We start from the raw sequence: 23,441 nt of genomic DNA, 5'->3' as shown, positions 1-23,441 counted from the left end.
CTGCCTCAGAAGATTACTTCTTATCTCCACTTAGTGGTAAGCTCCACGGGCTCTTACACTTCTGTACTAGGACCACAGGAAGCCCTGGATCCACCCAGGGTTTGTCCAGTCCCCCCTCACCACACTCATACTGAGCCCTCAGGGTTAACCACAGGGAATGTACTGGAAACTAACAACCTCTCCTCTAGTGACCTCAGCCAGATTTAACATTCAAATTCCCAGGAGAAAATCTAGCATGACTCACTGACCTTTCTCCAAGACTCAACAAGATATTGAGTCCATGAACAAGGGACAGCCTTAAAAAAGGAGACCGAAAGACAAAGCAGCCCAACTCTCTTACCTCTGGGTGTCGGTCCAGGTCACTGAGAGTTAAGCCATACTGCAAGATGAGCTGACGGGCCTACGGAGGACAAGAAAAAGCACCCACAATCATTTACTCTGAGCACGTGGCAAAGATTCTCAGGATTCTTTTCGATTTAAGTGTCAGACACGGAGTCCCAACCAAGGCTCTCTCCCAAACCCAACTGTGCCCACTAAGAGTAGGAAACACAGCTTTATGAATGGCAAAACTAAGTTAATTTGTCCCGGGAGCCAGAAGAAGGCAAAAAGCATACAGTGAAGATCGCCAGTGCCAGGCTAAGAGTTCCTCCTCCGTGATCTGCTATTTAAGACAATGCCATGGGGGCACCCGGTGGCTGGGTTGGTCAAGCATCCAACTCTTGATTTCGGCTCAGGTCATGATCCCAGTGTCATGGGATCAAGCCCCGCATGTGGCTCCACGCTGAGTGTGGACACTGCTAAGATTCTCCCTCTCTCTCCTTCCCTCCCACCCTCTCTCTCTCTCTCTCTCCACCCCTCCACCCCCTACCCCACTCACACTCTAAAACATAAAGAAGTTTAAAAAAAGACAATGCCGGGGCGCCTGGGTGGCGCAGTCGGTTAAGCGTCCGACTTCAGCCAGGTCACGATCTCGCGGTCCGTGAGTTCGAGCCCCGCGTCGGGCTCTGGGCTGATGGCTCAGAGCCTGGAGCCTGTTTCCGACTCTGTGACTCCCTCTCTCTCTGCCCCTCCTCCGTTCATGCTCTGTCTCTCTCTGTCCCAAGAATAAATAAACGTTGAAAAAAAAAAAAATTAAAAAAAAAAAAAAAAAAGACAATGCCATGGACTCCTAAAGCTTATGGTAATACAGTATTAAAAAAAAACAAAAACAAAACAAACAAAAAAAAACTTCCGAAAAAAGGAACTGAATGGATAGAGTGATTTCCAGGCTATAATGTTGAATAAAAATAAGCAAAAGGGGTGTCTGGGCATCTCAGTCAGTTAAGCACTTGACTCTTGATTTCAGCTCAGGTCATGATCTCACACAGTTACTGCGATCAAGCCCCATGTCAGTCTCTGCACTCACAGCTCAGAGCCCGCTTGGGATTCTCTCTCTCTGCTCCGCACCCACTTGCATGTACATGTGTCTGCTCTCTCTCAAAATAAATAAACTTAAAAAAATGTTTAAAACTAAAAAATAAGCCAAAGAATATATCCACTCCGCAGAGTGTATTAAAGGCAGGATGACCAGAATGGCTAAGTGAAGAGCTCAGCAAATGGAGACCACCACACTGGGAAAGACCTGGGATTTACTTTATAGACGTGCCTCATAATAACCTTTCAAAGAGGCTGACCAAAAACAAGAGAGCAGTGATTACTGCTACCACATGGCCCTGAGTGGGATTTATAGCTGGAATAAATACACCTTGAATCTTCAAGTATGACCACCCAAATCCAAGTGATAAGGATCTGTATTCATGTCATTGCTTACCATAAGCAGAGGGACCAAAGGATAAAAAAAACTTTCTCCCAAAGGCATGTCTTGAAAATATTTTGTTTAAAATGAAAAGCACCTGAGATTAAGAATCAGAAGGTCTCAACTCTAATCTTAAATGAACCAGCCACATGACCCTTGACAAGTTTTCTTGGGATGGATGAAATGACCAATGTCAATCTTCAAATCCAAAATCCTAAGAGTCAAACCAAAAAGATCCTGGAATTTGCAATATATGGGCCTTGTTGGGATCCTAATCAAACAAACTATAAAAAAATATTTTTAAACAATAAGATAAATAAGGGGAAATTTAAACCCTGAACCCATGGTTCATGGGATCGAGCCCTACACTGGGTTCTATGCTGACAGCATGGAGCCTGCTTAGGATTGTTTCTTTCCCTTTCTCTCTGCCCCTGTTCTGCCTGCACGCACACATGCAACTCTCTCTCTCTCAAAAATAAACTTAAAAAAATAGCCAAGGTAGAGGAGAATGGGGTACAGATAAAAAAAATTGGCCATGAATTGGTGATTACTAAAACTGGGTGATGGGCACATGAAAGTTCATTATGTGGTTCTTTACCCTTTTTGAGGTATGAAAATTTCCATATAAAAAGCTAAAATAAAACACTGACTGAAAGTAGCAAATTCAAAACAAAAATAACTCCATGATTCTGGGGAGCCTGGGTGGCTCAGTCGGTTAAATGTCTGACTCTTAATTTCAGCCCTGGTCAATCTCGTGGTTTGTGAGTTTGAGCCCAGCGTCGATTCTTGGGATTCTCTCTCTCTCTCTCTCTCTCTCTCTCTCTCTCTCTCTCCCCTTCTCTGCCCCTCCCCTGATCTCTCTTGCTCTGTCTCTCAAAATAAACACATAATGAAGGGAGAATACAATAAACATGGTATCGCAGAATTATTCCTCAGTTCCTAGATTTCTCCAAAAGTAGCGCTGAGAAACCATCCTAATTCCAGACCCTAAAGCTATAAAAACAAGGGGAAAATCTGGAAGGTAGCCTCTGAGATGACCATCCCACCTCTTGGTCTTCATGCCTTTGGATAATCCCTGCCCACAGAGTCCCAGGGTTGGTCTGCGGGACCAATGGCAGAAGCGATGCAGATACTTCTGAGATTGGTTTATAAAGAATGCCGGGGAGTAGGTAAGGGTGGCATGCTCTAGCAAGATCTCTCCCTCCTCCCTCCGCCCCCTCTCTTATCACACACAGCAGGGGAAAAGGTTGCCATGTCCTGGAGACACTAACAGAGCCTCTCCCAAACAGCCTGTGAAGAATGAAGGCCTGCAACACCCACATGACTGAGCCTGGAACCACAGCTGAGTCTTGAGATGACCGCAGCCCTGGCCAACAGCTTAACTGTAACCTCATGAGAGACCGAAGCCAGAACCGCCTAGCTAAACCACTGCGGATTCCTGACCTTTGGCAACTAGGAGATAATAAATGTTTGCTGTTAAGTTGCTAAATTTGGGAGTAATTGGTTCCATAGCAACAGATATTGAATACAGATGGTGTTAGAAAAATGATACACACTGCATAGAGTTCAATGTGATAGTCTACCATGCAAATAAAACTGTGTGATGTACTATGATTTCCTATTAATCTTATGTACTTTAGAAATACTAAACTGCATTCAGATATATAACATAAAAAAACTGGATGTCAGGAAACTGGTCTACCAGGATTCCTAAGGAAAAAGTCCTATACAAATATATCATTTTAATTCACCATTTCCTAAGCTCAAAGACTGCTTGCACCACTGGACAGTGCAAATGTTCCATGAGGATGTCTTCTTTGTCCATCTAGATTATATAATCAGAGTATGAGAGAGCACATTTTACATACTCTTGCCACCCTACAGCAGTTAGCATCATTTGAGCCAATAGTTGGGTAAATAAGCAATCATTCTGAGTTCATTCTAGGAATTACCTAGTGCAAACCCCCGTTTTAAGGAAGAAATGGATGCCCAGAGAGGTCACAGTGGTAAGTTAGGGACAGAGTGAAGACCAGAAATAGTCTCCTGCCTTCCTCTCTTACCTAGGGACTAAGAAGGGAATCAGAAGGAAAGGAAAACAGAGAGAATGGTAAAAGAACAAGAAGCAGAGAGGACAGGCCCATTTATAAATGGAATTGAAGTCATCTTATATAATAACATGCTATTAACGATAACAATTTTAAAAGGAGTTCTTTGAGGTCTTGGCATTCCTCCTCTACCTTCTCCCAAACTCCTGCCCCACGTGACCAACTCAAATGTCATCCTTCCCGGGAAGCCCTCCCCAATTCCCTGGGCAAGGAGTAGGCTCTCCTTCCTCTAAAAGGCACATTATCTCTACTTCTCTACCATTTAATTACAAATAATGACCCACGTAAATGTAGCATTAATTCATCCAACAAACACGTACAGAGTGCCTAAAAGCCAGGCACCACACTGGGCACTGGAGATGATGATTAACACCTCCCATGCATAGGAGCCTCACATCCCTATGATACTACGCATATCCTCAGTGATCACCATGTCCAACTGAATTGTCTCCCCACCACCAGCAGCAGCCACCCATCCCAGTTCCCATCCAAAGTCCAGCACGTGATGATGCCTAGGGGCATGGGTACCCCAGTGTTTATAGCAGCGCTCTCAATAGCTAAATTATGGAAAGAGCCTAAATGTCCATCAACTGATGAATGGATAAAGAAGGTGTGGTTTATATATACAATGGAATACTACTTGGCATTGAGAAAGAATGAAATCATGTCATTTGCAGCAACGTGGATGGAACTGGAGGGTATTATGCTGAGTGAAATAAGTCAGTCAGAGAAGAACAGATATCACTGTTTTCCCTCATATGTGGATCTTGAGAAACTTAACAGAAGGTCATGAGGGAGGGGACGGGGAAAAAATAGTTACAAACAGAGAGGGAGGGAGGCAAACCTCAAGAGACTCTTAAATACAGAGAACAAACTGAGGGTGGATGGTGGGGTAGGGGAGAGGGGAAAATGGTGATGGGCACTGAGGAGGACATTTGTTGGGATACGCACTGGGTGTTGTAGGTAAGCCAATTTGACAATAAATTATATTCATAAAAAATAAATAAATAATAAATAAACAAATAGTCCAGCACATGAAAGCAGCCCCATGAGTAATTGGCTGGGAGGCCCCGCCTCAACTTCTGCAAGCCCTGGGACCCTCATCTTCCCAGACAATAAGCAATAATACAAGGACAGGATCTGCCCTAGCTTTATTTTTATTTATTTTTTCAATATATGAAATTTATTGTCAAATTGGTTTCCATACAACACCCAGTGCTCATCCCAAAAGGTACCCTCCTCAATAGCCATCACCCATCCTCCCTTCCCTCCCACCCCCCATCAACCCTCAGTTTGTTCTCAGTTTTTAAGAGTCTCTTATGCTTTGGCTCTCTCCCACTCTTACCTCTTTTTTTTTTTTCCCTTCCCCTCCCCCACGGGTTCCTGTTAAGTTTCTCAGGATCCACATAAGAGTGAAACCATATGGTATCTGTCTTTCTCTGTGTGGCTTATTTCACTTAGCATCACACTCTCCAGTTCCATCCATGTTGCTACAAAGGGCCATATTTCCTTCTTTCTCATTGCCACGTAGTACTCCATTGTGTATATAAACCACAATTTCTTTATCCATTCATCAGTTGATGGACATTTCGGCTCTTTCCACAATTTGGCTATTGTTGAGAGTGCTGCTATAAACATTGGGGTACAAGTGCCCCTATGCATCAGTACTCCTGTATCCCTTGGGTAAATTCCTAGCAGTGCTATCGCTGGGTCATAGGGTAGGTCTATTTTTAATTTTTTGAGAACCTCCACACTGTTTTCCAGAGTGGCTGCACCAATCTGCATTCCCACCAACAGTGCTAGAGGGTTCCCGTTTCTCCACATCCTCTCCAGCATCTATAATCTCCTGATTTGTTCATTTTGGCCACTCTGACTGGCGTGAGGTGACATCTGAGTGTGGTTTTGATTTGTATTTCCCTGATGAGGAGCGACGTTGAGCATCTTTTCATGTGCCTGTTGGCCAGGATCTGCCCTAGCTTTAAACAGTCCATACCCCTGTCCACAACATGGAGAACTCTGTACACTGACCTCAAGAACCATAGGGGTAGGACCTGCTCCCATCTGCAAGTCCTACAACTCTCCCTTCTCCCCATCTTTGACTGAACTCCACACGGGTCCCCTGTGAGTGTGGCCCTGCATACACAGGGAAATCAGAGTCACAGACAACACGAGCTTCCCACACTCATAACATGAGTTATGGGACGAACTGCGTTCCCCTGAAAAACAAACAAACAAAAAAAACCAGGTTGGAGTCCTAACCCCCAGTACTTCAGATTGTGACCTTATTCGGACATAGGGTCTTCACAGATGTAATCAGGTTAAAACAAAGTCATCAGGCTGAGCCTGGGTGGCACAGTCAGTCAAACGTCCGACTTTGGCTCAGGTCATGATCTCATAGCTCGTGGGTTCGAGCCCGGCATCGGGATCCATGCTGACAGCTGAGAACCCGGAGCCTGCTTCAAATTCTGTGTCTCCCTCTCTCTCTCCCCCTCTTCCCCACCCCTCTCAAAAATAAATAAACTTTTTTTTTTTTAAAGAAGGGTTAGAAAAGACAAAACTAAAAAGATAATAGGACAAAACAGGCCACAAGCACCAAGAATAAGACAAACATCCTAGGAAGAAAAAACACAGAAAACAGAGGCAAGAAAATTAAAGGAATAATAGGAAAAAAACTCCCCCAAATTAAAGAGTATGAGTTTGCAGAATGAAATGTCCCAGCAAGTGCCCGGAAGAATAGATGAAAACGAACCCCACACTAAGACACAGTATGGTGAAATGTCAGAACACCAGACACAAGGAAAAGATAGTATCAGGGTATAAGGGTTCAGAGAGTGTAAAAAACCGGTTTCATACAAAGGATCAAGAATCAGAATGGCATCAAACTCCTTTCTCAACAAATGGAAAATGACACAATAGAGAAATGCCTTCAAACTTCGTCAGAAAAGATCTAGTACATAATTCTCTAAGTCAAATAACCAACTTCAAGAAAGGCTAGAATGAAGACATTTTCAGGGGCCTCGGGTTGAGCATCCCATCCCTCTCTCAATTTCAGCTCAGATCACCGTCCCAGGGTCATAGGATTAAGCCCCACATCTGGCTCCGTGCTGTGTGTGGAGCCTGCTTAATATTCTCTGTCTCTCTCTCTAAAAAAGTAAAATAAAAATTAAAACAACAAAAATTTTTAAAGACATTTTCAGATATCCAAAGTTGTCAACAACTTGGCATCCCACACACTTAGACAGCTTCCTAAAGGATGTACTTCACCAAAACTGAAGGAAACAAAAGAGGTGGAGCAGAGGGAGAAATGAGGAGAAACAGGACCAAGAAACAGGGCGATCCAAAAGGGGAGAAGAGAAGGAAGGTTCCTGACTGCAAAGCTACGTAACACGTTACCAACCCCGAAGACTCAGAGACTCGGCCGAGACGAGATGGATGAAGCGGAATACCCAGAAAGAAGTGAGATTTTCCCATCTGGGTAAGAGCTTGGGCCTGAATTAGTAAAGTGTACATAGATAACCAAGCAAATGAAAAAAGCAAAGGCAACATTTACTTCACTTGCAGGAAAACAAAGTAGCAAGGAGGTTAAGGAGGAATAATCACAGCACAGGACACAGTTCAGCTGTAGTTTGGACAATCACAACTCTGTAAACACTGAGTAATGCTGCACCAAAATGTAACTGTACTGGAGGATTAGGAGAGAAAGCTGCCTGTGAACTGGGGAGCAAGGAGGTAAAAAAAAAACCAGCAAACACCCACTTCCATTCATCCATTCCGTGAAGAATTATTACACAAAGTTGAAAAAAAATTTTAAATAGCAAGAAAAGCATGTCGTTTCCAGATACTAGAGCAAATACCCAACCAGCTAAGAGTTTTAAAACTCTGCATATACTACGCCGTGCTGCCACAGGGTACACTCAAATATTCAGAGTGAGTACGTGAATGCGTCTAAGGCCACACTTCTAAGGAGCAATCCTCAGAAAATAAACTCCTCTCTTGCTCCTGGCTCCCCCACCTATACAGCAACCCTGGTACACAACCCAAAGCCACACCTCCATGTCCTCGGGACCCACGAGATTCAGCAGCCAAGTGCCAAGATGCAGAATGGAAAGCAGGACATACCTGAAAGGAGGTGGGAATGCAGACAAGGTTCAGATTCTCTTGTTTCACTCTTTCAGCTGTGGAGACAAAAGCCATGTTGGTGGTTTTTCACTCTCCTCACTTTATTTTTCTTGTCAGGTGCACATCTGCTCAGATCCAACAGAAAAGGAAAGGTCTATACCCCCACTGACAGCCGCCTTTCATTCTGTGTTCCCAGCCTTGGTGAGAAAGTTTGTGAACACACATCGCACACACAAGACAGGGACAGGAGTAAATACTAACTACAAATAGAGCCATGTCAGGTGTTTGCTACTACTACGTACCTGGCAATATTCAAAGACTTTTGTACATGTGAACTCTTCATCCTAACAACCCAAAGGTAAGCTGCAATTATTATTCCCACTTTACAGATGAAGAAACGGAGGCACAGATAGGTAAAGTCACTGGGTAGTTTTATCACTAACAGGTGGCAGAGCTGATATCCCATGCAGTCCAGCTAGCTCCAGTCTTAACTACTTCCTTATATTGCCTCTCACAGAAAAAAGAGAACTTTACATGCATAAAACATATAATCATTTATAGGCCACCAGAGGGCGGTTAAACAGGGTTTACTTATTCTTTTTGGATTTGTGCATTTCAGTGAGGGGGGGGATCTTAAGAAAAAACTACCTTAGGGGCGCTTGGGTGGCGCAGTCGGTTAAGCATCCGACTTCAGCCAGGTCACGATCTCGCGGTCCGTGAGTTCGAGCCCCGCGTCGGGCTCTGGGCTGATGGCTCAGAGCCTGGAGCCTGTTTCCGATTCTGTGTCTCCCTCTCTCTGCCCCTCCCCCGTTCATGCTCTGTCTCTCTCTGTCCCAAAAATAAATAAAAACGTTGAAAAAAAAAATTTTTTTTTAAAAAAAGAAAAAACTACCTTATTAAAAGCTCCAATCTTTTGACTCATTGGGTCTGCATCATAGGAGGTTCAGAAGCCACTATTATGAAATGCACAGTAATTCCTTTGCCCTGCAATCCTCCACACACTCAATGGTAAGGTAGAAAGGTATGTAACACAAAAGCCCGTGTTAAGGCAATAAGGATTCCTGAAGCCATCACACCAGCACCACAGCCACTCTTTTAAAGACAAAGTGTTCCTGGACTTTGTCTCCTGAGCACTGCCCCCGCCTTGGCACCTAGAAGAAGCAATCAGCATTCAGGCAAGTCTCTCCTCGGCTTTGTTTTAACAAACAAAAGCAGGGCAGTAAAACCTGTTGAGCAGCCACAGGGGCTGATAATTCCAGAGCCTTTCCTAAACTCAGAGACACCCTAATCAGTAAGCCAGTACCTGCAGGAAGGAGCCAACTCTGGGTGCCTCATATCCACTCCAGGGTCACGGACAGGCGAGCCTGCTCTGAGCTCAGTTTGTCCACCTGAAATTAACTGAGGGACCCAAAGGCTTTAGAAGCCTTGCTTCAGGGCCCCAGGGGCCACACACAGGACCACTGATGAGGATTAAAATTCTGTTGAGATCTCCTCCTAAATCAGCTCCTACCCTCCACATGAGCAAAGTAAACAAAGCCAGGGCATCCCCCAAAGTTGGCTGAAGAGGCCCAAGAATACCTCTCAGAAGAGCAGAGCTGGGCAGGTGTCAATGATGTGCCCCCCTCCATCCCCCTCTTCCACATCCTCATCCCCGTGGCCCCCACAAAACATCCAGACAGCCCAAGAGCATACCTATTCGCTGTACAGCATGAACGATTGTAGAGCCACTTCCAATTCCCAGCACTTGGTTATTCTGCCAAAAAAAGGAGAGGAAAAACAAAAACTCATTAATACCATATGTGACGCCCTCTTTAGCCCACTTCCTAGATCAACGTGCTGTGCCCATTTGATAGCAACATAAGCACTGAACAGAACCAACTGAGAGTACTTTAGCCTAGTGCCCATGGCAGTTTATCAACAGCTCCTTCTACTCTCCTCTGACACTAACATCACCATTTCCTCCTGTTAAAAAGGTAAACTGAGGCACATTAAAAATTTTAAGAATTTATTTGAGCAAGTCAGGCCGCATTCAATCTGGCAGACAGAAAGGAGCTCCGAGGAGCTACAGGAAATGAAAGACTTTTACAGCCAGAAGGAAGTGTGAACAAGGAAGTCACAGCAGGCAAAACAGCAGACTGGTTATTGCCAGGTTACTTTTCCTTAGGGGACAGTAGGGGACACTCAGGCAGATTACCTAACTAGTGCCCATCAGACAATTCCTGATGGACTAACAGAACATTCCATTTCTGGGAGGGTTGAAAATGTAATTAAATCTTCTTTTGGTGATACAGGCTTAACACAAGTGACTTCATTCGGGGCCTGTTGTCTTGCTCATTGATGAGGGAACATGGGGTAAGCTGAGGGCAAAATACAGGCTGGCACCACCACCACCCCCCACCCCCCAGGGTGGAAATATGTGTGATATTCCCTGGACACTCCTGGCTACCCAAGAACAAAGAAAAGGGGTTTAAGTGCTTGCCATGGTGATGTGGGAAACTAAGGCAAATGAAAAATTAAACTCCCTTACTGCCTACAGTCCATTGACAAGTCCTCAAAACTGGCAGAGTAACCCCCCTCTAGGAGCTCAACTGTCTCCATGATGGCACTTTGCTAGGAACAAAAGAGAACCTTGGCTGAACATTGTCCCAACCTTCAGGAACCTGTAAGTCTACTTCCTTAATCTCAAGCACCCCAAGATATACGCTGGCAATCATACTCTGAACATATTGCCTACCGATATACATCTGAAAGGTCTCATGACGGAGGTTTTACGAAACAGTAAAAAATGGCATTTCCCTAGCTAACAGCTAGCCCCTCAAGGTCCTGGAAACCTTGCTTCCGAAATCCCTTAGAGACTTCTATATCCCTATGTATATGTATACATACACATACGCACACACACATATATGTATACACACACACACACACACACACACATATATATACATATATATACACACACACACATACATAGTGAGTAACCTGTCATGACACCAGTGCAGCTCTTCCTGTCCACAGGGTCCTGTCTCCATGCCTTAATAAAATCACCTTTTTGCTCCAAAGACCTCTTCAAGAATTCTTTCTTGGCCATCGGCTACGGACCATCCCACCATCACCCCAAAACTTCATCATTTACAGCAAAAAAATTTCACTATGGGCTTCCCCTTGCACAATGAGTTGTTAATCAGTTGCTGGAACTCTAAGAAATTTGACACAAAATATTTCAGCATACTGAACTTCCTGAAGTTGCTTATTCAAAGTAAGGTTATGTAGGAGGTAACTGATATTGTGAAAAGATTATTTAAAAAAAAAAAAAGAAAGAAAACCACGAGACTTATGTCAATATAAAATGAATAGGTCATAGATTTCATTTAGCTCATTAAATTAATGAGTGAATGGGAAAAGATGTTACAACCTGTCCACAGGAAAAACCCTAGAACCGAAATTCATATGCAGTCAAGAAATGTTGAAATGAATTTACAAGAGTCTTAGGATAATAATCAGTTGACTCTCATAAAATTTGCATTTCTATGAACAAAAATTACGTGCATTAAGAGCGTTCTACAAGGTCTCTCCACAGAGTTGTAAATGGCCTAGTGGAAGGCCATTCCAAAGAAAGGATATTTAGTAATGTCTTTTGCTCATTTCCTTAAATTTTGCCTTATGGTGTTGAATTCTTCCTTAAAGTGGAGATAATTAGGGTTGAGGTCACAAGGGATTGTTGTGAGATTTGACTTATATTAACATTGAATAAATATTCTCGGTAAGTGCTTAATGAATGGTAGCTTTTGCTCTGGTTTCTAGCTGTTTTGCCTTAGTCTGGCAGGAAGTTGCTTAGGAACTGAGTGAGCTCCACATTAGTTCCTAATTGTAGTACCCTGACCCTGTTTTGCTGTTTGTGGTCTAACTGACCCCGGCTGGGCCCCTACTCTGCCCCTCGTCTGCTTGTAAGGGTTAAATTGTAGTGTAGGGCTAATGCTTAGCTTGAAAAATAACAGCTTTGTGTTGACACTGAAGGTTAAGAGATAACAGCCTTGCTTTGCTCTGGTAAACTACGCCTCATACCGTTGTAAATTAGGCTTCACCAATTAAGGAAACAAAAGTTCAAAGAAAAGAGCATCAGAGGCAGGGTCAAGGAGATCCACTGGTTGCAACTTAGAGGCAGAAAGTCTAAAGTAAACACCTCATTAGGCAACTGTTTCTAACTCATCTGGAACCTGTTTCTTTGTTCTGTTCCCAGGTGATGATAAAATGATGTGATCGGTTATAAAAACTCTGTACCCCGGCTCTTCGGGGCCGCACTCTTATCAAGAGTGTTGGTCCCGATCGGTCGGCCTTGCCTCTCATTGTAATAAACTTTGTTGTGACTGTCACTGGTGCCCGTAGCATTCTGTTTCAGGAGTCATGTGGATGCAACATGCTCACAGGGATTCTCCCCCTTTCTTAGGATAGCAGGCTCCTGAGGCCTGTTTCTTGCCCTTTGTACTCACAGCACTCTTACCCATTGTCCCTACTGCAGGTGAAGACTCTTTCTCATAATCCTAACTAAGCTTCACCCTCTTCCCGTATTGAGGCAGCCTTGTGCAAAATAGGGACCTTCTGGCATCAAGTGGACGGATGCTGATGTGGTTTCCTATTTCAAAACGTCTGCCATCCCCTTCAGACAGGGAAACTGAAGAGACCCCATGGGGGGAGAAAAACCCTGCTTTTTCGCTTTTTCCTGCTTCTATTCTTGCTAGTGATGAGGGAGCCAAAGGCAAGCTGAGGGCAAAGCACAAGCTAACACCCCAGACCCCTCTCTCCAGGTGGGATATGTGACACTCCTCAGGCACTTCTGGCCGCCCAAGACCAAAGCAAAGGGAAAAACAAACTGACCGAGATCACAGTCGTGCAGGACGTGGGTCTCCATCAGTTTGCAACTGTTTTAATGATTTACAAGAAAAAAGGCAATCTCCCGAAACCGACAGACTCAGCTTCCCGAAACCCTAACATCACCCTCCCCCTCCATAGTGATGTGGGAACAATGGCAAGAAAATGTAGATAAAATTAAATTTCTTTATAACCTGCAGCCCATTGACAAATACTTGAGACAGAGTAAAACATTCCTCCGGAAACTCCCCCTGGTCTTAACATTAATACTTTGCTAGAGGGAAAAATAACTTTAGCTCAAAAAAAGCAAGGCCTCCAGTATCTTCTGAGTCTTCATCAGCATATGAAAGTCTGAGAACTTCCCACTGCCTTTACACACACCCCCTCCCCCCAAACTCCCAGGTATATAATCAGTTCGAACCCCAGAGCAGCTCTTTGGCCCACCGGTCCTGTCCCCATGCTTTAACAAAGGCACCTTGGCACCAAAGACATCGCAAGATTTCTTGGCCATCGGCTCTGGACCCTCACCACCACCACTTCAACCTCATCCCTAGGACTTGCACCCCCCCACCCTAAACATGCCTTATGGTATCGATAAAAGTATGATAAAAGTATGTCCTCCTCGTAAAGGTCAGGGAGTTCAGGGTATCTTTAGTCTTCTAGCACAATAGATAACATCTAAGTACTGATAGGGCGGGGTCATCATGAAGGGTTTTCGGAGACTCCTAGCTCCAGGGCATAGGTATAAGTGACTTATGGGGAATACCTGGGCACTCATCCTTTTCTTTTTTAATTTTTATTTATTTTTAGGTTTTTGAAAGAGCTAGAGAGTAGGGCAGGGGCAGAGAGAGGATCCCAAGGAGCCAAGCAGGCTCTTCGCTCAGCAGAGCCCAACACGGGGCTCGATCCCACAACCCTGGGAGCCTAAATCAAGAGTCTGATGCTCAACCAATTGAGCCACAGAGGCACCCTGCACTCATCCTTGTTTTGACCAGTTCCTGGATGCCTGAGAGGCACATACCCCAGGGCCACTGTCCTCAATAAAAACCCCGGCCCCCAAGCAAAAATGGGAGTCTCTCTCCTTTCCTTCCTGGGTCTCCCAGACACTCAGGTCTGCTATAATCTATCCCTCGCACTATTCAATAAACTCTGCTCTCACTTCCTACCAGCTTGAGTTTGATTTTGATCCTGTGTGAAGCCAAGGACCCTCTTGACTGATCCTGAGGGACCCTCTCTGGTTCCTCAGACCTGGCCAGGCTGCATCACCCTAAAGGTTACTTTGGACTCTACCCCTTCTGCTCACTTCAGGGAGGCTCTAGATGGCGGGCTTGGTGCCCCCCTGAAGTTTCCCTGTGATGCCACCAACCTGAAGATGCCTGTGATTAGTCCCTGAAAAGTCACTGAAGCTAGAAAACTCTGCTTTTCACTCTTAGGGTATACCTAGGCTCTGTGTTTTTTGTACAGCTTTTCCTTTCTGACTGCCCCTGGGGATTGGCCAGGAATCTTTCAGTACTCACCTGCAGAACATTTTTGTAAAGCCAGCTTAAATTGCATATTCATTTTAAGTAAGCTAAATCTTTTGCCTGATAGGAAGCAGCAAGTGTTAAAAAAAAAAAAAAAAAAAAAAAAAGGCCCCAAATGGAGTCACTTATGCTAAGCCCCAGGTCACCAAACCAAGACTTGACTTAATTACAGTTTTGGCTCTTCCAGAAAGGGAATCTTAAGCCAGTCAGTCAGGAACTGTCTGATCAGCACTAGCTAGGTAATCTGCCTGAGAGAACTCTGCCATCCCCTATAGCAAAGTGACCTTGTAATAACCAACCTGCTTTTATGCCTAGTATAACTTCCTAGGTCCTGTCCCTTCTGACTAGAAAAGTCTTTCATTTTGCAAAGCTCTTTGGAGTTCCTTTCTATGTGCTAGGTTGGCTGCTGCCCGATTCATGAACCACTGAATAAAGCCAATAGATCTTTAAATTTTACTGTTGAATTTTGTTTTTTAATACTTCATAGGAGACAAAAAATCCTGGGGGCAACTCAGGGCAAATTGAGAGCTAGAGCCAACACCCCTCACTCCCCACAGGACAAATACCCAATGCTAGCCCCTGGGCCCTTATCTGATACAGTCCTTCTCAAAGCAAGACCACAGCTCAAACTGTAAAGGATTAGAAAGCATGACCAACAAGCGGAGAGAGCTGCAAAAAGGAAATGAAATGTTAATATCCCAGCCACTAAAGCACTTCCAGCTGGGCCTCTACCTACTGATGGCTTTACCCATTAGCCTCTGTGCTTGCTACCTGATGGAAATCACTTTGACTAGCTCATAGTTCCCAAATCACCAAATCCACCATGGGGCCCTCAGAAGAGAGCTTGTTCTGGGTCAGTATTCCACCTTCAGTGATGCCCTCATGAAGGCAATGCATCATCCAGTAGTCATTTAGCTACCTGCGCAAACATCAACAGTAAGGTCTTCAAGACACGTGAATGGTAGGTCACAACACAAAAACAGTCAAAATAGCTGGATATCTGGGGGCGCCAGGCAAGCGTCCGACTCTTGATGTCCACCCAAGTCATGATCTGACAGCACAGAGCCTGCTTGGGATTCTCTCTACATCTCTCCCTCTCAAAATAAATAAATAAACTTAAAAAAAAAATAGCTGGATATCTTCAAGAATGAGAAAATTACTTCATTTACTGATGCCTACGTAGGCTTGACCTGACTCTCACACCTGACCCGGAGCTGACAGCTCTAGCTATACAGTCATCCTCATTACCATACACTGATGTCACTCACAGGCTCCCGGCAGGCAGGTGGCACACAGATGAACTCTGGTGAGTCAGACAAGCTCTACGCAAGGCTCTTCCCTTTGTGGAGGAGGCCAGGAATTACAGAGGTCTGCCAGGCGCAAGCTCTTCAACCACGTGGTTCTCCTACCATGGAATCAAATGACTGGCCCAGGAATCAGTGTCCTAGCCAAAGCGAAACAGAGATAGCCAAAGGCTGCCCGTGAGGTGGCCCAACAGCAGGCAGCTGCCAAGCAAGCTCTTCAGGAGGAACGGGCCCCTTCTGATGGGCAATACCAAACCACATGTCATATGAAACACCTCTGCTGACCAACTGGAGCCACTGCTCACCAACTTCAAGCTAAGCCGGTCAAAGAAACAAAGCCAGGCTCCAAAGAGAACAAAGGGAGCTACAGACCTTCAGGAGAACATGGCCCTGCATGGTAACCCATCCCGGGTGGCTATACTGCCAGGAACAGGCACATCTGAGGTCAGGGTGGCTACCCAAAGGGTTCAGCTGAGAACTCTCCAGGTTCTCCATCCATCCAGATGTGGAAGTGGTCACCACAGTGGAACACCAATGGGCTGGGCAACTGGAAACCCTACACTCCAGAGATTCTAACTAAGCAAAGGGCCACCAATAACCCCACAACCTCCATATTTGTGTCCACACTCCACCAACTCAACCAACATTTACCAGGCAGGCCCTGCTGCAACCAACATTGAGCAAAGATAAGGTTAACTATCCACTAAGAGCTTACTTACTCTTTAGGAGGATAGGAGAGATAAACATACAGATGACTAGAACATAAGACACCATAAAGCATCTAAGAGGTATAAAGCACTACAAAATCGAAAAGATCTCCCTGCTACCTAGGAGGCTAAGGAAAAACCGAAAGGAGGAAATGGTCTTTGAACCAAACCCTGAAGGACATATACGACTTTAACAGGCAAGGTCAGAGGACAAGAGCGAGTATTCTAGGTAAAGTGTAGTGATGTTAAAACACACTATATGCCAGTAGTCTGACTTTTCCAATGTTCTGGTACATGGAGGACAAAGGATTATAGAAGGAAACAAGACTGTGGGCTTCAGGAAAAGAACCACAGCCTCTCGTCTGTGCATTCTCTCCAGCTGGCCCAGTACCGGGCTGGCAATAGATACTTTAGATGTTAACAGGGACATTAAAATGAGGCCACCTGAGGGCCACTGTGACAAGAGCAGATGAGCGCTTCAGAAGATGATAATGGATCACTTGGTAGATTGGCAGAGGGGACAAGATAAGGGCAACTGCTGTCCTCCAGCCATGGGGAGAGCTTAAACTGGTAAAGGTGATAGGTCAAAGGGAAGGGTCAGCTCTAACAACATTCCAAAGGTGGGACCAACAGGACTGGCACATGACCACCTTGATAAACTGACACAAATGAACAATTTCAAGACACAAGGCACTAGAAGAAAACATGGCTTAGATTGGGACAAAGGATACCCCTCTCCCCCAACTCCCCAGAGGGCAGCTAGTAGCTAAGCCTTGACAATCAGGCACATGACTATGTTCAGTAAATGTGTAGATTTGAACTCTCCTGTTTGCAGGAGTATACAGGAAATGATTTTCCTTCTCCCTGAAGCAACATTTCTGGCCACCACACTAACTGCCTGACACATATTAGACACTCAAATATCTGGCAAACGAATGAACAAATCAACGTTTAAAAGCAGAAAATACAAAATTCAGGTAATGTTAGCATCTCAGGAAGAAGCTCTGTAGGCAAAGCAGATGCAACTGAGATTGGTGCGAGGTGCCCCCAAAGTGCCAATGAAGCTCTCCCTATGATCACCCGGTAATTTCACAGAATAATGTGGCTGGAATCCAGTGTTTTGTAGCTCTACCCTCAGGTGGGGGCTTACAGATTTTTATGTAAGCAAATACATTATAAAACGAAAGTCAAGAATACTTAATGGCAGCAAGTATTAATGTAAATAATAGGAAAAGGTATGTACAGATTTCATTTACTCATCTATTAATTACTCACTTTATACAGGCATTTTGAAATTTCAGCTTACTGTCCCAATTTTTCAGCTGAGGCACTGAATCCCAAAAGCAGAGCCAGACTGCACATTTTGCATTGTCTCTGAGAATTCCCATGGAAAACTCCACTGCTAACCAGACTTGGAACAAAATACACCAGAACAGGGCAGCTGGGGAGCTGGTGGAAGGGCACTGGAAGAGGAGTCACTCAGTTTGGGTCCCGGAGGATCCTTGGGCATTCCTCTACAAAACATGTTTCTGTAGAAACAAGTTACCACATTGGTCCCTCCCACTTAGTCGAGCTGTTTGAGGATCAAACATCATATATCAATGGAAAGTAACTCTATATGCTGAAGCATTAACAAATGTAAACGTAAAGAACTACCATTAAAGGAGAGAGAGAATCTGATACCACTTTCTAAGAAATAAAAAGAGAGACAAAAAGCCCAACAGAGCCCAGGAAACTCCACCAAAGGGCAGAGATACTCCACTTGGCTCCGAGGAAGTACCACAATTAAGATAATTAACCTGACTGATAAAAGCAAATCCACTCTGGTTAAGAGACTTCACTAAACAGCACCTCACCCGCCACTTAACAAGTGGGGCCACGACCTCACCGGTAACACCTAGACAATCTCTGCGCCCCAACCTTAAAGAACAGCTTCCTCCAAAATGCAAGCGCCCACCCACCCCTGTGAAAAGCAGGAGGTTTAAAGCCTTGGTCTTCCTGTCTCTCTTTCGCTAGCGAGTACACTCAGGACCGGACGCGCGCCACGCTAAGAACCTCCTTGGAGTGAAATTTCAACGCAATTTTCAAAACAGCTCTCCACAGACTTCCCAGCACAATAAAGAGCGATGAAGAGCTCTTGGCAGCCTCAGGACTCACCATTTGCCATTTGTTGATAAGGAAGCCGCACGGCAAGTCCCCGCCAGCCCCACTCCAAACACATCAGACACCACCAGACTCCACTTTGCAAAGTGTTACCCCGCCGGACAAGGAGTCTTTTTAGAAACATCAACTTTTAGGAAACTCGCCCCCAACTGATTCCACATCTAAAAGATCTTTAAGGAGCAAGGAAAAGGGCGGGGGGCGGGGGGAGGGATCTAAACCCGTATAAAGTGTGCACCCTCTCTCCTCTCACGCACCCCCCCCCCCCCCCCCCCCGCCCAGAGCGCGCAACAGGAGCCCATCAGGCAGAGCACAGGAGCCCCACGCCCGGAGCTGCTCACCCTCACGTGGTTCTCCACCGCCGCGCGGCCCGCCAGCTTCTTGGCCTCCTCGGCCTTGGACATCGTGGAGGGGGCCGGGCAGGCGCCGTTGGCGTCCCCGCCGTAGGTACCTGTACCGCCGACGCCGGCGCGGGTCCCGGACTGCGTGCGCCCGGGAGGCTGCACGTGGGAACCCAGGACACCCCAGCTGTTCCCGCCTCCGCCAGAGGCCGCGCCCCCGGCCCGCCCGGGCAGCGGGGCCAAGACCCGCCCGTAGAGGGTGCTGAAGGGCCCGGGGCGCTGCATCCCGACGCCAAGCTCCAGCCTCCGCCACGGTCCCGCCCCCCGGCTCGTCCGGAAGTGTGGTCGCTCACGCACAGAACGTGCGCCTCCTGCTGCCGGAGTCCTTGCTGGGAGGTGTAGTTCTGTGGCTTCGGCAGCCCGCACCCACGCACCAACGGGGACTACCAGCCCCACAATGCTGCGCGACTGGCGAGCAAACAGCCCGCGACGACCTTCGGTGCGACGGCCCGTGTGGCCCGAGTAGCCAAAGTCCGAACCTAGGCGTAACACCTAGCAGAGATGCGTTTACGCCGCGCCTGGGAGGGTTCCGGGGGTTTTTCTTTCTGCCCTCAAGACCGAGAAAGGGGTGGTGAAGCTGACCTTGTCGGTTTTCCCAGTAGTAGGAGCGTGGCCGTGGAGTCCTTAGGCCAATCGCTGTTCTGGAGACGTCGCCCCCTTTTGAGAGGTGACTGCTCTAGACACTCCCCGGGGAAATGCACAAGCGGTTTGCGCGGGCTTGTTATTGGACAGAGAACAGGTTCTGAACCCAGGTTCAGCTGCTCCCTGCTGGAAAATCAATATTCGAGAGACAAGTAACGGTGGGAAAAGAAGGTTATTTTTTTATTCAGGAAACCGGCAACCTGGGAAGATGGTAGACTAACTTCTCAAAGACCATCTTCCCCGATCAGGCGAAGCCTGAGGGTTTTTAAGGGGAAGGCATTGGAAAAGGGAGGAGAGCTAAGTGCAGAGAAGCAGGTGCCAGGCAGCTAGTCGTATGTGGATGTGACCTTAAACAGACTTGCTGGAGTCAGCGGCGGCTGTTTGTGACTGTAGTAAGGCCTTATCTTCTGGGAAAGCGTGGGCCTTCATTCCTCAAGGCCTGCAAATCTCAAGGAAATTAGGCTGGTTCTGCTGTAGACCAAGGGACTTAGGTCAGCAAGCAAACAGTGCATAAGCTTGAAGCAAGTTAACCCTTAAGACGGTTGGAGTCCTGTTACACACTGAAATCTTATCATTAGAGCTGAAGGCCCTGGACTACAAGTTTAGAACTCCCAACCTGAGACGTTGTTCTGCACCAGACAGTTTTGGATGGCTTACTTCCTCCAGGATGGATGCCGGGCAGAGACCTTGCAATCCTTGCTGATGACTTATGAAGGGATTCAGAACAGGTGTCCCCAAAATGTGCCACTTTGTCATGTGGACTGTTTTGAACTGAAAGCAATCCAGACCCTGAGGAACTCAAGAGAAACTTTGCCCCTCCCTTAACTGCCTAGAAGTATCTAAATTGGGTGTCTTTTCTAGAATGAGAGTTATTACCAATGATAAATTTTATCTAACATCTGTATAGCAGGGCAAACATCTAATTACCAAACATCTTTCTTATTGCCCTGTGAATTGCCCTTCTCCCCTTTGAACTCCACAGCACTTATCCCATTCCTTAGCTTAGGCTGGCATATATACATATGATCTCATTTGTCTTGATATATGCCAAGAATCTCTCTGTGAAGCCTTGAGCAGCATCAGTCAGATTTACCAGGTACTCAGCCCCAAAGAAGGAATGGGTTTGTGTCTCATTTCAAGAAGGAGGCAAGAAAGAAAGAAAATAACCTGTTCTGCCACCTTGGTATATAAATGAGTTATCCAGAGAAGGCAGAAGGGCCCTTTCTAAGACTGACCGCACCTTTAGCTAGGGACCCTCACACAGTTGGCACCCTCACCTCATTCTGGTCTCTGCCTGCTCAGTGGTCTTCCCCACACGCTTAATAAAGTACCCCTGTCCCAATCCTCAGCCTCCCCTTCCCCACCTCATGCCCATCATCTTATTCTGCTCTAACACCATCTTGTTAAATAACCTGTTTCTTTGTTTATTGCCTGTATTTCCCACTTCAAGAATAGAAACAGAAAACTTGTGTTTCTTGTTCACTACTGGATGCCTGAATTTACGGAATGAATGAATGAATGAATCAGCCCTTGGCTCCTCCTTCCCCTCATCCACCAACTCTCCACCCTCACCCCCACTCCACCTCCGGCATGGCACAGAATAATGTCCCGCTTTGATTAGCTTACAAGCAGTTTTAAGAGTTTAAGAACGAGTTTTACTAAGAAACAATGATAAAACAACAGACCCAAACAACTGCGTCTCAAATGTTTTTCCTGTCTCTCAGGAGCTGTTTGCTACGTAAGAAGCACACTGCAGGCATTCCTGATTTCTTTTACAGCAACTGTTTCCTTGCCGATTTCCCTGACTCAAGGCCCAGCCACAGCTTAAAGGAAAGGGACTTCAGGTAGAGGCCCCTGGGCCTGGTAGTACCACACCTGGTGGTAAGCAGGTAAGCAGGTGGTAAGGGTGCAAGCAGGAGAGGAACAGACCTGAGGTCAGCTGCTTGTGCTCCACCCCCACCCCATTGGAAAAGCAGGTTACATCCTGAGTACCATTTAAGTGGCCTGACATAAAGTTCTATTAGTGGGAAAAGAAGCTGTAGGAAATGAGCCCTTTTTTTTTTTAAGTTTATTTATTTTGAGATAGCACGTGTAGAGAAAGAATCCAGGGCTCGAACACACAAACCGTGAGATCGTGACTTGAGCCAAAACCAAGCGTCAGATGCTTAACCAACTGAGCCACCCAAGCACACCCATCAGCATGTTTTTCTTAAGTTGGTTAACTCCAGGCTCTCCGAGGCTTCAATTTTTTTCTAAATTATAATCTAAATATTTATTGGGTTTATGGCTCAGATGTTTTGATTATAATATTTTAATAGACTTTACTTTTTATTTATTTATTTTGAGAGAGAAAACGCGCAGGAGAGGCAGAGAGAGAGAGAGAATCCTGAGCAGCCTCTTCACTGTCAGCGCAGGAGCCAATTCAGGGCTTGAACTCTCGACCCATGAGATCATGACCTGAGCCGAAACCAGCAGTCAGACGCTTAACGGACTGAGCCACCCAGGCACCCCTAGACTCTACTTTTGAAAGCAGTTTTACATTCATAGCAAAATTGAGCAGAAGGTACAGAGATTCCATATATACTGTCTGCCCCCACCTATGCATAGCTTTCCGCCGCTATCGACATCCCCCACCAGAGCAATATATTTATTACAGTTGATGAACCTACATTGACCTGTCACCCAGAGTCCACAGTGTGCATTATGGGTCACCCTTGGCGTTGGACATTCTATGGATTTGGACAAATGTATAATAACATGTATCCACCACTGAAGTATCATACAGAGTAGTTTCACTGCCCTAAAAATCCTCTGTGCTCTGTCTGTTCATCTCTCCCTCCCCTTTAATCCCTGGAAACCACTGATCTTTTACTGTCTCCATAGTTTTGCCTTTTTCAGAATGTCACATCCTTGGAATCATATACTATGTAGCCTTTTCAGATTGGCTTCTTTCACTTAAAAGTACGCATTTAAGTTTCCTCCACATCTTTTCCTGGTTTGATAGCTCACTTCTTTTTAAAACCGAATAATATTCCATTGTCTGAACGTACCACAGTTCATGTATCCATTCACCTACTGAAGGACATCTTAGTTGCTTCCAGGTTTCGACAATTGTGAGTAAAGCTGCCATAAACAGTGTGCAGACCTAGGTGTGGACATAAGTTTTCAGCTCCTTCGGGTATAGCAAGGAGCACAATTGCTTGATCATATGGTAAGAGGAGGTTTCGTTTTGTAACAAACTGCCCAACTGCCTTCCAAAGTGGCTGTACCATTTTGCATGTTAACTAGGTTAACATAGCACGTTAACCAAGTAAAATTTAAATTCAAAATAACTAAATAAACAAACAAAGTGGGCTGTACCATTTTGCATTCCCATCAACAATGAATGATTATTTCTGCTACCCCTCACCCTCACCAGCATTTGGCGTTGTCAATATTCTGGATTTAGACCAGTCTAATTGGTGCGTAATGGTATCTCATGGTTATTTTGTTTTTTTTGTTTTTTTTTTTTTGTTTTTTTTAAATTTTTTTTTTTTAACGTTTATTTATTTTTGAGACAGAGACAGAGCATGAACGGGGGAGGGGCAGAGAGAGAGGGAGACACAGAATCGGAAACAGGCTCCAGGCTCTGAGCCATCAGCCCAGAGCCTGACGCGGGGCTCGAACTCACGGACCGCGAGATCGTGACCTGAGCTGAAGTCGGACGCTTAACCGACTGCGCCACCCAGGCGCCCCTCTCATGGTTATTTTGATTTGCGTTTCCTGGTTGACATGTGATGTGGAATATCTTTTCATATGCTTATTTGTCATCTGTGT

General features: G+C 45.6%; 1 protein-coding gene across 1 annotated transcript in view; it reads right to left on the bottom strand.

Annotated features, from left to right (window-relative positions):
• RPIA (ribose 5-phosphate isomerase A) overlaps positions 1–19,262 on the bottom strand; it is a 31,750-nt gene extending 12,488 nt beyond the window's left edge. The window contains exons 1-4 of the mRNA XM_047067916.1: positions 18,924–19,262; positions 9,712–9,772; positions 8,020–8,075; positions 341–400 (exon numbers count right to left, since the gene is read on the bottom strand). Of these exons, the coding sequence (XP_046923872.1) occupies positions 341–400; positions 8,020–8,075; positions 9,712–9,772; positions 18,924–19,208 (462 nt within the window). The 5' untranslated portion in view covers positions 19,209–19,262. The remainder of the gene's footprint in view (positions 1–340; positions 401–8,019; positions 8,076–9,711; positions 9,773–18,923) is intronic.
• Positions 19,263–23,441: the final 4,179 nt, after the last annotated feature.

This window comes from Lynx rufus, unplaced genomic scaffold (genome assembly GCF_022079265.1).
Source record: "Lynx rufus isolate CCGP_SWC_20201006 ecotype Redwood Valley unplaced genomic scaffold, mLynRuf1.p SCAF_8, whole genome shotgun sequence".
Classification (NCBI taxonomy): Eukaryota; Metazoa; Chordata; class Mammalia; order Carnivora; family Felidae; genus Lynx; species Lynx rufus.
The sequence above is the reverse complement of the archived record's forward strand: the minus strand, read 5'-3'. Positions and strand labels throughout refer to the sequence as shown.